General features: G+C 34.9%; 1 protein-coding gene across 1 annotated transcript; it reads right to left on the minus strand.

The window, feature by feature from the left end:
- Positions 1–15: 15 nt before the first annotated feature.
- LOC117345110 lies at positions 16–14,236 on the minus strand. Its single transcript, XM_033908065.1, has 6 exons — positions 13,782–14,236; positions 3,644–3,940; positions 3,148–3,217; positions 2,552–2,692; positions 1,098–1,378; positions 16–358 (listed from the first exon to the last, which is right to left on the minus strand). The coding sequence occupies exons 1-6, from the start codon at positions 13,824–13,826 to the stop codon at positions 116–118; spliced, it is 1,077 nt and encodes a 358-aa protein (XP_033763956.1). The 5' UTR covers positions 13,827–14,236; the 3' UTR covers positions 16–115.
- Positions 14,237–16,746: the final 2,510 nt, after the last annotated feature.

A 16,746-nucleotide genomic window follows, 5' to 3' on the forward strand; every position in this document is an offset into this window, starting at 1 on the left:
TAACTCAAGCTTGTACATTGTTTTCGGTTTTAATCAAGTTTTAATAATCATTCATCAAACATAATATGTATTGCACTCATCTTATGTATAAAAATAACACTGATATTGACCCCAATTACAAAGTATCTGTTGATATTAGGCCCAGGTCGAGGCTAAAATAATCCGCGTATTTACTTCCGGTAAAAGTAGTGATTTGCCCAACTTCCCTTGTGATTGTTTGTAATAACTGTACTGTATGACCTCCCTCCCGGTCGTCTCCGTAGCCAGACTGTTGTCTATAAGATGATACCGCAGGTCTCTCAGTTTTAATCGATCGCTCAAACAAGAGATCTGATTCCCCGAAACTCGATGTCTGCATCTGAAAACATACAAACGAAATGATTTGTAATTTAATTGTGTCGTTATAACGAGGTACTGGTAATTAGCCAAACCTTGTGCTAAATCACAGAGTTATAATACCCACTAGTATCAACTAATTATTTAACCTAAAAGTGGCATTAATAATTTTATAAACATTACTTTCTTATGAATTCATAAAAAAATTATGCATCTTTGATCAATGACATATTTTCAATACATATTATATTATGTTAGGACAGGGTTTGTAGGTTTGGACACTTAATACCAATATCTTTGAGCCAGTAATGATGCAGTCTATTTATAATCTTATAATTAATTGACAACATCGGATACCTACAAAATGTATATGTTATTGAAATCCTTTAAAATCATTTGTATGGGTGCTTGATTATGTGTCGCGCATTTCATTCCAATGACACGTAATGGAATGTGTATTCCATACGGGGTTATTCCCGTCGGAGCTAATATACGGCTCTGTAGTTATTGGTTTTATCCTTGGCTTTGAAACTTTGAATCTATTCTTCTCCTCGAAATGTTTTTATTTATATTTTTCTTGTTCCATCATTCACACACTTAAGATATCATGCGTTTCCGTGACTCGATCTAAACAAATCAACATTAACAAATAAATTTCATTTTGTTTCTACATGCATTAGACTAGACTGTTTATTTGTCCGTTTTAATAAAAAATTGAAACATGGATCAGATTAAAGGACTAGTTACATAAAAAGACTTACCATGATAATGTTACGTATGCGGACATCCTTATCAACCCGAAGGATCCAATTAACACTCTGATAACTGGAAAGGACCACTGTTATGTCGTCATTGTTGTTCGCTCCTTTTAAATCAAGAACGGTTCCTGTGGAGTCTCCCATTCCGAATACACTGAACACGTGAATGGCGTTTCCTTCGGAACTCTTCTGTTTACAACTGAACGTCGAGATTCTTTTGCCGTTTATAGAAGCATCCGCATATGTGACGTCATCAGTTTGTATTTGACAGCCGTCGATATCCGCTGAAAAAGTGAAAAGTTTGGATAAGTATATAGGACATGCATGTGAATATAACATGTGCAGGATATACCGAATGATGAACCAGATTTACCCCAGAGATAGGAGCTCATCAGAGATCGTACAAAATACACATTAGATGTAAACACATTCAGTACCTACTTAGAGTTAGAAACAGTAGAACTAAGAATAATTAAAGTGCGGTTAATTGCTATTTCGTCCTTCAAGGTCTCGTCAGTAATGATAAACTGTTGATACTTAGGGGACGACGGAGTTAACTAGGGCTCGTCAGTAATGATAAAGGGTTGATACTAAGGGGACGACGGAGTTAACTAGGGCTCATCAGTAATGATAATGGGTTGATACTTAGGAGACGACAGAGTTAACTAGGGCTCGTCAGTAATGATAATGGGTTGATACTAAGGGGACGACGGAGTTAACTAGGGCTCGTCAGTAATGATAAACTGTTGATACTAAGGGGACGACGGAGTTAACTAGGGCTCATCAGTAATGATAATGGGTTGATACTTAGGAGACGACAGAGTTAACTAGGGCTCGTCAGTAATGATAATGGGTTGATACTTAGGGGACGACGGAGTTAACTAGGGCTCGTCAGTAATGATAAACTGTTGATACTAAGGGGACGACGGAGTTAACTAGGGCTCGTCAGTAATGATAAACTGTTGATACTTAGGACACGACAGAGTTAACTAGGGCTCGTCAGTAATGATAATGAGTTGATAAGTAAGATACGACGAAGTTAACCCAGAGCAGTTATAAGGAAACCATGTTAAAATCGGGGATTTCAAGAAAGACAGTTATGATAATAAAAATCAAATTTAAGGACAGGTTAATAGCCACATTGAAACATTTCGGATATTGAAATGTATAGAAATATTGAATAAGTGTATGTATTCTTAAGTAATGTCATTTATAGTTCTCATATGTCCTTCCGGTGCTAGCTATGTGATCTTTCTCGCCATCACTGGATAATTTTGAATAAACGATAAATTTGAAATTCAATTTCAGATATATATGTAGATATTTGTTCATAAAAGACTGGAGCATCATGTTCGAACACAGCTGAGAAAGTTCCTAAATGCAGTTTACTAGAACTGGTTCGAGTAATAGTCGGTTTTGACAGGTTTGTCTACATACTTATACTAAGATTTACTTACGTAAACATGTGTGGGGATTGTAACCTTGTCCTTCACATCTACAGAATCCATCCATACATTTCGATCTAAACTTAAAGGCAGAGAAATCCCAGCAGATTTTCCGACACGGTGTCCGGTGTAAAAATGTTTTATCGTAAACAGCTACAATGACAAAAACAAAGGATGGTAAAAATGACTTAATGATCGTCAGTGTATCGAATTCAATTATATATACATGCTGGTTTAAACATGTTAATTTAACGCTATGGGAATCAAATAGGATAAATCATGTCCAGAATACAGCTAAAGACAACTGGGAATGATTCAGAAATGAACCAAGTCAATTCATTTATTACCATTAATTTCAGTTGCCTGTACCGTTTTTATAGAATGATCATACGTAAATACTCGCGTTTTTTTTATAACGGTAAATATATCAATGTTGTTAGTTCTAATTGGCTTTAATATCATTGATATTTTTGTACGATTAAATTCTTCACAACAATAAGCGTTAAAAAAATGTTTGGCACACGATAGACAAAGAAGCCCTGGATTTATACTTAAAAAACACACTGTCGTTAAACAATGTGTGATACAGCATATTCATGCCGACTTACATAAGATTGTAGTTTTGTGTAACCTGCCTCCATGTTCTGGAGCATCACTCGGGTCTTCCTTCATGTGCCACTGTAAAAGTAAACATCTATTCATCAGAAACAAGAGACCATGCTAACAGAACTAATTATATAACTCAGAGCGACAAAACGAGGACAGTATATAACAAATATATTTTACAATGAAACTATTGATAACGTACATGTGGTTAGTGTCGGTGTTCAGGACGTCATTAACTACATTGACAACAACCACCACTTTAAATACAGGACAAGTCATTTTAACTGTTATAAAGGAAATCCTTATTATCGTGACACCCGGAACATTATTCAACCACTTGACTACCTTTTTGGCTGCAATGTTGAGAGAATTATCTGGGATGATGTTTCTTGTGTTAACGAAAGAAAATGTCACGTTTCTGTAGGGAACGACGTCATGGTTTTGTGTAAACTGTTACTAACACTTGAGGTATAACGTCACGAATCTATGTGAACTCACCTGGTGTAATTGAGGAGTTTTGGATGACTTTCGATGAAATTCCCAGGCGGCAAATGCTGTGACAAGCGACATGACAACAACAACCAATACAAATATGAACCACATTTTCTTCTTCTTCATTGTCTTTTCGTCCTCATCCTTCGAGTGACTGCAGCACGTGCTGAGGCAAACACGTGACCTTTGATACTCCCTTGTCAGTTGAACTTTGGTTAAAAATACTGATCGGATGTTGGAAGGAAGCGTTCCATCGTCAACTGAGTAGACAAACTGTGGACAGTCTTGGAGTCGTGGGGAATCCTTAAAATAAGCAAAATTTAATGATGAATTACATGTATTGAAATCCTCTCCAAGCTATGGCAATATAAACCTTTGTTTATCTACACAATGCTAACGTTAATCAAATATAACTTAATACAAAATATAATTCATTTCTATTTCATTTACACGACACAGGAACATGTGTGAAGATACCTTGTAAAAACAGTAAATAGGTCCAGTCTACATCAAGACACATGATGCCGATACCTTGTAAAAACAGTAAATAGGTCCAGACTACATCAAGACACGGGATGCCGATACCTTGTAAAACAGTAAATAGGTCCAGGCTACATCAAGACACAGGATGCCGTAAAAACAGTAAATAGGTCCAGACTACATCAAGACACAGAATGCCGATACCTTGTAAAAACAGTAAATAGGTCCAGACTACATCAAGACACAGGATGCCGATACCTTGTAAACACAGTAAATAGGTCCAGATGCCGATACCTTGTAAACACAGTAAATAGGTCCAGACTACATCAAGACACAGGATGCCGATACCTTGTAAACACAGTAAATAGATCCAGACTACATCAAGACACAGGATGCCGATACCTTGTAAACACAGTAAATAGATCCAGACTACATCAAGACACAGGATGCCGATACTTTGTAAAAACAGTAAATAGATCCAGACTACATCAAGACACAGGATGCCGATACCTTGTAAACACAGTAAATAGGTCCAGGCTACATCAAGACACAGGACGCCGATACCTTGTAAAAACAGTAAATATATCCAGACTACCTCACGACACAAGAAAACAGTAAATAGGTCCAGGCTACCTCACGACCCAGGAACAGGTGTGCCGATACCTTTATATTTTGCCCAATTTTGAGTTTGAATTATGGTTTCGTTATCATATCGGTATTCTTTGTTACTTTCAACTGTCCACATGCAAATATATGTTTGGAACTATATGTTATCTTTAAATGACTATCTCCGATTCTATAAACATTTGTTTACCACTTATATTTTCCCTTGGAAAAGTAAATATCATTAATGTAAATAGTTTATGTTACACAAGTGGATGAACTACTTGACACAGAAGAAGTTTGTTTTATTTCATAATCCACGATATAAATTGACCGATAGTACAATAAAGAATAAAAGAATATAATTAACGCACGATAACAGACGTTCCTAAGCTAATCACAAGGGGAATCTTTTAACGACCATTTCAATACTTTCACATTTTAAACCTGCCGTGGGAATTTTGAATTTGTTTACATGTACGAACGCGGGGGAGATTAAACTGTTTATATATCATGTCTCTACCTAAATATCATGTCTCTACCTATATATCATGTCTCTACCTATATATCATGTCTCTACCTATATATCATGTCTCTAACTATATATCATGTCTCTAACTATATATCATGTCTCTAACTATATATCATGTCTCTAGTCTCTAACTATATATCATGTCTCTACCTATATATCTTGTCTCTACCTATATATCATGTCTCTACCTATATATCATGTCTCTACCTATATATATCATGTCTCTACCTATATATCATGTCTCTACCTATATATCATGTCTCTACCTATATATCATGTCTCTAACTATATATCATGTCTCTAACTATATATCATGTCTCTACCTATATATCATGTCTCTAGTCTCTAACTATATATCATGTCATTACCTATATATCATGTCTCTACCTATATATCATGTCTCTAACTATATATCATGTCTCTACCTATATATCATGTCTCTACCTATATATCATGTCTCTAACTATATATCATGTCTCTACCTATATATCATGTCTCTAGTCTCTAACTATATATCATGTCATTACCTATATATCATGTCTCTACCTATATATCATGTCTCTAACTATATATCATGTCTCTACCTATATAGCATGTCTCTACATATATATCATTTCTCTACCTATATATCATGTCTCTAACTATATATCATGTCTCTAACTATGTATCATGTCTCTACCTATATATCATGTCTCTAACTATATATCATGTCTCTACCTATATATCATGTCTCTACCTATATATCATGTCTCTACCGATATATCATGTCTCTACCTATATATCATGTCTCTACCTATATATCATGTCTCTAACTATATATCATGTCTCTAACTATATATCATGTCTCTACCTATATATCATGTCTCTAACTATATATCATGTCTCTACCTATATATCATGTCTCTACCTATATATCATGTCTCTACCTATATATCATGTCTCTACCTATATATCATGTCTCTACCTATATATCATGTCTCTACCTATATATCTTGTCTCTAACTATATATCTTGTATTTACCTATATATCATGTCTCTACCTATATATCATGTCTCTACCTATATATCATGTCTCTACCTATATATCATGTCTCTACCTATATATCATGTCTCTACCTATATATCATGTCTCTAACTATATATCATGTCTCTAACTATATATCATGTCTTTACCTATATATCATGTCTCTACCTATATATCATGTCTCTACCTATATATCATGTCTCTAACTATATATCATGTCTCTACCTATACATCACGTCTCTACCTATATATCATGTCTCTACCTATATATCATGTCTCTACCTATATATCATGTCTACCTTTATATCATGTCTACCTATATATCATGTCTACCTATATATCATGTCTCTACCCATATATCATGTCTCTACCTATATATCATGTCTCTACCTATATATCATGTCTCTACCTATATATCATGTCTCTACCTATATATGTCTCTACCTATATATCATGTCTCTACCTATATATCATGTCTCTACCTATATATCTTGTCTCTACCTATATATCATGTCTCTACCTATATATCATGTCTCTACCTATATATCATGTCTCTAACTATATATCATGTCTCTACCTATATATCATGTCTCTACCTATATATCACGTCTCTACCTATATATCATGTCTCTACCTATATATCATGTCTCTACCTATATATCATGTCTCTACCTATATATCATGTCTCTAACTATATATCATGTCTCTACCTATATATCATGTCTCTACCTATATATCATGTCTCTAACTATATATCATGTCTCTACCTATATATCATGTCTCTACCTATATATCATGTCTCTACCTATATATCATGTCTCTAACTATATATCATGTCTCTACCTATATATCATGTCTCTACCTATATATCATGTCTCTACCTATATATCATGTCTCTACCTATATATCATGTCTCTACCTATATATCATGTCTCTAACTATATATCATGTCTCTACCTATATAGCATGTCTCTACCTATATATCATGTCTCTACCTATATATCATGTCTCTAGTCTCTACCTATATATCATGTCTCTAACTATATATCATGTCTCTACCTATATATCATGTCTCTACCTATATATCATGTCTCTAACTATATATCATGTCTCTAACTATACATCATGTCTCTACCTATATATCATGTCTCTACCTATATATCATGTCTCTAACTATACATCATGTCTCTACCTATATATCATGTCTCTACCTATATATCATGTCTCTACCTATATATCATGTCTCTACCTATATATCATGTCTCTAACTATATATCATGTCTCTACCTATATATCATGTCTCTACCTATATATCATGTCTCTACCTATATATCATGTCTCTACCTATATATCATGTCTCTACCTATATATCATGTCTCTAGTCTCTACCTATATATCATGTCTCTAGTCTCTACCTATATATCATGTCTCTACCTATATATCATGTCTCTACCTATATATCATGTCTCTACCTATATATCATGTCTCTACCTATATATCATGTCTCTACCTATATATCATGTCTCTACCTATATATCATGTCTCTACCTATATATCATGTCTCTACCTATATATCATGTCTCTACCTATATATCATGTCTCTAACCTATATATCATGTCTCTACCTATATATCATGTCTCTAACTATATATCATGTCTCTACCTATATATCATGTCTCTACCTATATATCATGTCTCTAACTATATATCATGTCTCTACCTATATATCATGTCTCTACCTATATATCATGTCTCTACCTATATATCATGTCTCTACCTATATATCATGTCTCTACCTATATATCATGTCTCTACCTATATATCATGTCTCTACCTATATATCATGTCTCTACCTATATATCATGTCTCTAACTATATATCATGTCTCTACCTATATATCATGTCTCTAACTATATATCATGTCTCTACCTATATATCATGTCTCTACCTATATATCATGTCTCTACCTATATATCATGTCTCTACCTATATATCATGTCTCTAACTATATATCATGTCTCTAACTGTATATCATGTCTCTACCTATATATCATGTCTCTACCTATATATCATGTCTCTACCTATATATCATGTCTCTAACTACAGTACGCGTCAGGTGTTATGGTTCTCTTTCACCCTCAGGGTTGCGAGTGTCACTCGAGTGTAGGGGATTAAGTACGCCCCGTGTTTCAACTCGGGTGTTTCCACCGGCCACCACCGGCCGGGGCCTGGCGAGTGTAGGGGATTAAGATCGTAGGAAAAGGTGTGAAGACTCACAGCTGGAGACGTGATCGTGGTCAGAGTTTTGCGACCTTTCACCTTTACCTGTACTGATTGTTTTACCATGTAACAATTCATTTACATGCTCCTTCGGATTTTGAGAAAACGTAAAATACAGTATAGCCGTAGATTGGCTGAATGATCATGAAGTCATACGTAATTTTTATTAATTGGCAACGAACTCGTGTCCTAGCTGCTATTACTCTCACGGACGTCAATTATCACAAGTATACCTGGTAAGGCATCAGTACGTGGGATGATTATCAATTTAGACAAAATATTTCTGGTGTTTTCAAAACAAGCACTCACTCATAGAGTTTTCGTACCCGTCTCCATCGCATCACGCCACACAAAACGCCCGAACCTCGTCTTGCAGTACAAACTCTAATGCTTTATACACATGTAAATGCAATAAAGAATTTGTATATCGATTCAAGGGTGAGCAAATGGTATTGATTTGAATTGTGTAACCATAATTATGTTTCAAACATTTGATCGCTGACACGAGTAATATTGTCAACGCTACGAACCAATCACAATCCATGATTCTAAAACCACGCCCACAAATGGTGCAATGAGTGTCAATCAACGCATCAGAGAAACGTGTCACATATCTTCACATTGTATCACATCCGCAAACATAATTCAAAAATAAATAGAATACTCTTTTTACTTATATCTTATAGAAACATCAGCACCCGTAACCAGAAATTATTATCAGCTAAGCTATTTGTTTTTTATTTAATTTCATCGCACGTTCATTTTAATACTTGTTTAGGTTCATAGTCTCGTGAACCGAATCAGACTTTAGTTGGTTCATATAGCGACAATGCAGCGCAAATGTAAATATTTAAGTTCGAATTCCGTATTGTATCAAAACGATATTTAACTAGTTATTGATGCATGCCGCGCTAACAAAAATGTATCGTTTGTGTTCTTATTTTTTTTTAATTGCACACATTTCCCTTAACCAGAGACATATATACAGATCTGTATATATGTCTCTGCCTTAACTTGTGAACAAATCAAAAATTTTAATGAAAAGGTGCTACAATTTGTAATACCAGAAACATATATAACAGATAAGTAGCTCTCTATTTGCCCCGAAGTGATACCCTCATGAGCAAAGACCGATTTACCTGTGCTCGCGCGTGTGATAGAGGACAAGGCCTTCTCGATAAGGGATATGCTTGACTGGTCACGAATAAAAGGAGCGATTTTATTTATCCCTAATACGCGTTTCTGGTAATACGTCCAAATATTTTTTTTTAGTTTACCAGAAATTGATATGAATCTATGTAAATATATAATATACGTACATTGTATCTGCCTGTACATTGAAGTAACCGAGGCGTGTGATAGAGCCGCGGTCGTGTCTGGATTCATGGGTTAATATACTAATTATATAATTAGCGTCCGGTAGTAAAAAGGCGGTCATGAGCATACATGTATATGGCTTCATCAAGTTTTCATAATGATACCATGACAACTCTTTGTTTATTTAACATTCGGAAAAAAAATACTTTAAAACTCTACTCATACTCAAACTGTCAAATTGTAATAATTATATCGTGGCTCTTATACATATTATAGGTGTACATGTACGTGAAGTCAGCACACTCGATACACTAGTACCGATAACATATTTTCTGGTCAATATGCCACCTCGGAATATTACGAAAGGATTTCAAACTGTTTAGTTACATTTCATCAGAGACTTGTGTATATCAGGATATATACGTCTCAGATTTCATGATACTAGTTTAGTTGTTCCGAGATCCAAGATTCTTTGTGATGGTAATGTTACGATAGGCCAGGTATATAGTGTTCAATGGGGACATAAACAGACAGAAGTGTCAGATGTTTTTTGTTTTGTTTTAGTTAAGTTATTATTATATTAATCATTCAAGACTTACTTCAAAGTCAATCGAATGCCGAGCGGGATTTACTCGCTAGCGCTCCAATCACAATATTGCTATAAATAACACAAACACCAAGGCGGCAAAATATCGTTAAATGTTACAGTGTTTTGTTTTCTCGATTTCCCGGTAAACATTTTTGGTACTCATCTAGCTAGAATTTAAAAACTAAAAACGTACATAATTTTGAGTGTATATGTACCGTACATTTACAACACAATACATCTGTAGTATCGCTAGTATTGATCGTGATTTCATTACATAAAAAAATATCTCCGTTTTCTCAACACCGGGCTGGGATACTGCAGAGACGTGTATATCAGATATATCACGTTTCTGGATACTGTAAGTACAAAATGTAAGTCCAGCTACAGAGTACCTGTACTGTACGACAAGGTTTGTTCCACCAAACACATCACGGTATCAGGCAGTGTACCTGTCAATCATGAATCAGGGCCTTTGTTCCACTAATCCCCAACACTCTTCCACACCGTGTCGCGCGGTGTCAGTTAACAGGTGAACACTCAGGTTTTGAGCCGGTGTCAGCCGGTGTTTCAACCGACATGCAACCGACCGAGTGAGTGGAAGGGATTAGACCTCGCCACTGTGGCGGTGATTGGGGACCATACCACCTGACGCGTACTGTATATATCATGTCTCTAACTATATATCATGTCTCTACCTATATATCATGTCTCTAACTATATATCATGTCTCTAACTATATATCATGTCTCTACCTATATATCATGTCTCTACCTATATATCATGTCTCTACCTATATATCATGTCTCTACCTATATATCATGTCTCTACCTATATATCATGTCTCTACCTATATATCATGTCTCTACCTATATATCACGTCTCTACCTATATATCATGTCTCTAACTATATATCATGTCTCTACCTATATATCATGTCTCTACCTATATACCACGTCTCTAACTATATATCATGTCTCTACCTATATATCATGCCTCTACCTATATATCATGTCTCTAACTATATATCATGTCTCTACCTATATATCATGTCTCTACCTATATATCATGTCTCTACCTATATATCACGTCTCTACCTATATATCATGTCTCTAACTATATATCATGTCTCTACCTATATATCATGTCTCTACCTATATATCATGTCTCTAACTATATATCATGTCTCTACCTATATATCATGTCTCTATCTATATATCTTGTATTTACCTATATATCTCCTTTCTGTAAACATGAAGACGTCTCTAGTTATTGTCAGGAATCAGTGATGTGGACCTTATTCAGCTGCCGGTCTCCCATGTTTGAATGACTTTAATGTGACAGCTAAGAGCCAATCCAATTTTACCCTGACGTTAAGTATGTGTACACAATAGGCTCTTTTATAAATGGTGTATGTTACTTGTGAATTCATCTGATAAAGAAATCGTTAAATTGTGGGAAAATGTCTTCATGTCATATCACTAACTCGTGTGTTCGTTGTATTCAAATACAGATGTACATTTTGTATATATGTTCTTTTAAGAATAAATGTTGAAATCGTAATTACATCCTGGGTATATTTATTGATTAAACAATGCTTAGCTATTGTAAATGTAAACTTTATTTATTTTACAACAAATGCGAAACAAGTTATAAGAACTTATATTTAACAGACATGTTGGCCCGGATCAAATCACGCGAGGGGTCTTACTTAGGAAACCAGAGAACCCGGGAAAACCCACGTGGTCGGTCATGTGATCAAATCTGTTCACGTCCGATCAGGGTATCGAACCCCGGCCGCCTAGGTGAAAGGCAAGTGTGTAACCACCGTGCCACCCGACCACACATGTTTAGCCATTTTAGCTTTGGTTTAGGGAAATCAAAGTACGGACCGCAATTCAATTGCTTCTTTTTAACTGTAGGCAACCACGTCGTCCTCTATAACACGTCAAAATCTCGGCAATTTTAATGCAGTGTTTTTACGCTTGGACCATTATTTTCAATTATAATTGCCGGCATATTATACTTTTCTATGACTTTTATTGTTGATACGCCTGTTCATTATACTAATAACGATATGCTGTGTTATATGAAAACGTCAGAACTATGAGCCTTTTGTCCTTTTATGTCTGTTTTAGAAGGTTAAAGAAACCCTATTTTACCTTAATTTGTTCCTCGAGAACTCAGAGGTATATTTAGATATGCTTATCTATCTTTCCCGACGATATCACGTTGGACCGATGATTTGTTTACATATTCTAACGTTCTATATACCATTTCTGTTGGTGTGTTTACTAATACATTTTACGAAGATTATAGTGAAAGATTTAAAACAATCTTAAGAATTAAAAAAAAAGCTAGAAAATTAATACACTTAGACAGTTCATAGATACAATTAATGAATTAATACGTTTATACAGCAATTTAATACTATTTATGCATTAATATACATTTTGAGCCCATTAATACAGTTAATGAATTAATACACTTAGACAGGTCATAGATACAATTAATGAATTAATACGTTTATACAGCCGTTTAATACAAATTATGACTTGATAAAGGTTTTGAGCCCATTAATACAATTAATGAATTAATACACATACAGATTACAGTTAATGCCTTTATATGGCTTACAGATTATGTTAATCGTAACCCTATATATATATATATATATATATATTACGAAGGCAGACAACTTTATGACTCGTGCCCTGACCGGGCCTCGAACTCACGATCTACGGCACCTAATCGTTTTGCAAGAAATACACGCAGCTTATACCGCTGCGCCACATCGGCGTTCTTATTTACATTCAGCTGTGATGATGACACCAGCTTCCTTGTATGTGTATTTACTGCTACACATGCTTCTGCCGATCAAGTATTTCTGACATGTTTTACAGTTTACACGAGACGTACTAATCGTAGACCCAGCTAACATCTCTACTTCGTCATTAAATACAGACAGCTCTCTACGTGGTTAAGGAATTAGAGATATTTATTTCGGAATCCATATCATAAACAGATGTTTCTGATCAGCCGTTAAACATTGAAATACAAACAAGAGATAAGTATTGACATTGCATGATTGAAAATGACATGATATTTCAACTCTGGTATTTAAATCATCTGAGATATATGGTATCTTACTTTCCATCTATACCAGATATGCTTTATGGGACATAACGAACACGTAGAGCAGTGTAACTGTTATATAGTGAATACATATACCGGTGAATAGTTTACCACTACAAACCTTTTGTGCGTAAAATTACTGTTAGTGAATTGAAATGAAATATTGATTCAGAATTTAGCGACTCACCTTCAATGGAATAGAGTACTCTTCAATTACCCGGTCCTCGGCCATATCGTCCAATATGAATAATATATAACCAGATATAATAATATTATGTCCCGTCTCTTGTCACTTTTTATATTAATAATAAATGTAAACAGTCTGATAGAGGTTCGTATCTCGACTGAGCTCCTTCCCCGTGTTCCACTTTATTTATTATTTACGAAAGCCTCATAAAATCTGTACATTTTTGGGTAATTGATAAAAAAGATTTGATAAGACTTTAAATCTGATCAGTCGTCATATGGCAAGCATCCCTTCATTTATTGTTATTAACCACCCGCTTCACACATGTTGCTCTTCACCCAGTCTCTCAACGGTATCTGTATCACCTGTCCTTCTCCACTAACTCGTATTCCTAACACAACAGGTGGAAGACGGGCTACCTGTACAGGTAAGTTCACAGGTAAAACGGGATCAGGCAATCATAACAGGTGAGAAACGAGTTACCTTAAAAAGGTGAAAACTAAATTGGTACCAGGCAATTTTAAAAATGATTGGGTGTATTTTCTGTTACGTTCCAGTTGAGCGGGTATAGCTTTTATTCGTCTCCTATCACCGTGCACGGTTATTTGATTTGACAGCTTGTAAGGCTGGCTTTAGCCCGGTGTGGTGAGTTGTGATTAACAGTCAGTATCACACATTTGAGAGGTGCTAATACTTCGTGTAGTAAAGTTTAGTTAGCCGATCAAGATCAGCACTCGTTAACTTAACTTAATTTGGATGGCTCATATTTTTCATTACAATATCTTTAAGTAAATACTGGATTGTGTTTCCACCCTCACATGATCAGTTTAATAAACAATAGTTAGAGTGTTACATCTTAAAGCTTTCGAAATATGACGACAAATCTGTCATCACAAACGGTTGCACTAACAGAACTGTAAACAACTTCCGTGTAGGTGGTCCTCTGAGCCATTTAGGTCAATATCTATATATTAACTTACCTATATTATAAGATAAATGTAAAATACTCAAGATCAAATATCATATAATATAATGATCAAATCTAATGATACAATGAAAATAGCAATTAATGTATCATGCTTATGCCATATTTGACATACACTAAGAATAAATCTGCATATATATACAAATCAAAATTAATCATACATTTGTACATACGAAAGTATGTTTGTAAATATCAAGAGTTTTCTCTAATGGAAAACAATTAATGGCAGCATGCGTTAAGCCATCGACCATTTTATCCAGCGGATTAGTATTCGGACGATTCTACCTATAGATGTGGCACCTACAGCTGATAATTGTTCCATGGTCAAATGATCTGCCATGACTAATTCAAACTTTAACTATCTACATATACCCAGCAAGAGAAGACAGGTTACCTGTTTAAATACAAGTAGTGTGATTCATAGAATATCCTTTTATAGTGTATTAAACGTGGGAAAATGACATACGAAATACTTCAGAACTATGTTGCGTGCATTCATTTGTACAAAGTTTGATAAGCTTACTAAGTTATAAAATAAAATATGACAAATCCAGTTAATTCAAAACTGTTACTGAAGCATGATTATCTAATTGTACATCATATGATGGCGATATTTTAAAATCAGATGACATGTATATATATTGGTTTAAACTATTAATATATGACTGACTTAAATTTTGTTTCGATGCCTCACCAAGATAATCAAGCTTGGTAACCTAACTTGTATTTGTTATGAGAGTTTTAAGATGCGAAACTTAACACAATGTGCGTAATAGCGTATGAAATGAGAAGGTGTGTAAGTTATGACTTCAGAAGTAAAAATGGGTTTAATGATGTAATTTTAAGATATTTAAACGGTATATTAAAAGTAAATTGTCATCAAGGAATGAATCTTCTTTTTCATGGGAGAATGGTGTTGAAAGACTCATCCCGACCCCAACAGCAGTGGTGTTGGACCAGTACGTGTGAATTGGCAGTAAGCAGTTAAATATATATATTGTTGACGACCATGGGAACAGTTTATTGTCTGCATCATGATCTGACAGGGGGAAACATGTCCTTATGTAATATGGAGTCAGCTGTACTCGATGCTTGTTGATATGCCCAATGGTTCTGATGCCACCGCCCTAGACGATGTGATTTGACCTTGATTTGACCAGGATTTGACCTGGATTTGACCTAGATTTGACCTAGATTTGACATGGATTTGACCTAGAAATGTATCGCGGATGTCGTCATTGAAACAGACGAACCTTACCCTACCTTATTCTCCTTTTGTTTTGACAGGGGTCTCCAAGTAAACACAGGGGTCTCCAAGTAAACACAGGGGTCTCCAAGTAAACACAGGGGTCTCCAAGTAAACACAGGGGTCTCCAAGCTAACACGGGAGTCTCCAGGCAAACCTGTGTTTTGATAAAATGTTTCCATCGATTTTGAGCGAGAATTTCGTTTCCATTTATGTTGGAACTGTATTGCTTTTTTAAAATTGACAAGCCGTTTTATTGCAATTAAGACAAGAATATAGATTTATATATATTATAAAACCAACAGAGCTGAAAACAACAAAGCAAAAAGTAAAACCAAAAAATCGTGATACCTCTTTAATATTCTATATATTGTAAGTTAGAGACATCATTATAACGTTACCATTCAATGACGTTATCGACATAAAAAGCATTTATTGGTTTCCAGTACATTTTTTTGAAGATCGAAGGTATATTTCATTAATTGAATAAAGCAACAAATCATATAATTTCACTTTCAACACAAAATGATCTGATAATGACATTCATATAGCACCATATCATCGGAGACCTATAAAATCATCAACGACGATATTAGAAATAAAGAATGGGTATTGTCCTTGATTTTGTACTTACCATTATCATCATATACAGGGTCAGTAATTGCCCATATAGACCATAGTAACTCCGAATACTGACCACTAAGTATCAGTATATGTTTACATATCACCAATTC

The sequence above is a fragment of the Pecten maximus genome, chromosome 16, assembly GCF_902652985.1.
Source record: "Pecten maximus chromosome 16, xPecMax1.1, whole genome shotgun sequence".
Lineage (NCBI taxonomy): Eukaryota > Metazoa > Mollusca > Bivalvia > Pectinida > Pectinidae > Pecten > Pecten maximus.

What these genes read in the sequence shown, in the direction of transcription:
- LOC117345110 (XM_033908065.1), bottom strand. Translation starts at nt 13,826, where the DNA reads ATGGCCGAGGACCGGGTAATTGAAGAGTACTCTATTCCATTGAAG. An exon ending in AAACTCCTCAATTACACCAG is followed by an intron (nt 3,218 to 3,643) that starts GTGAGTTCACAT and finishes TTACTTTTACAG; the next exon opens with TGGCACATGAAGGAAGACCC. An exon ending in CAATCCCCACACATGTTTAC is followed by an intron (nt 1,379 to 2,551) that starts GTAAGTAAATCT and finishes TCACTTTTTCAG; the next exon opens with CGGATATCGACGGCTGTCAA.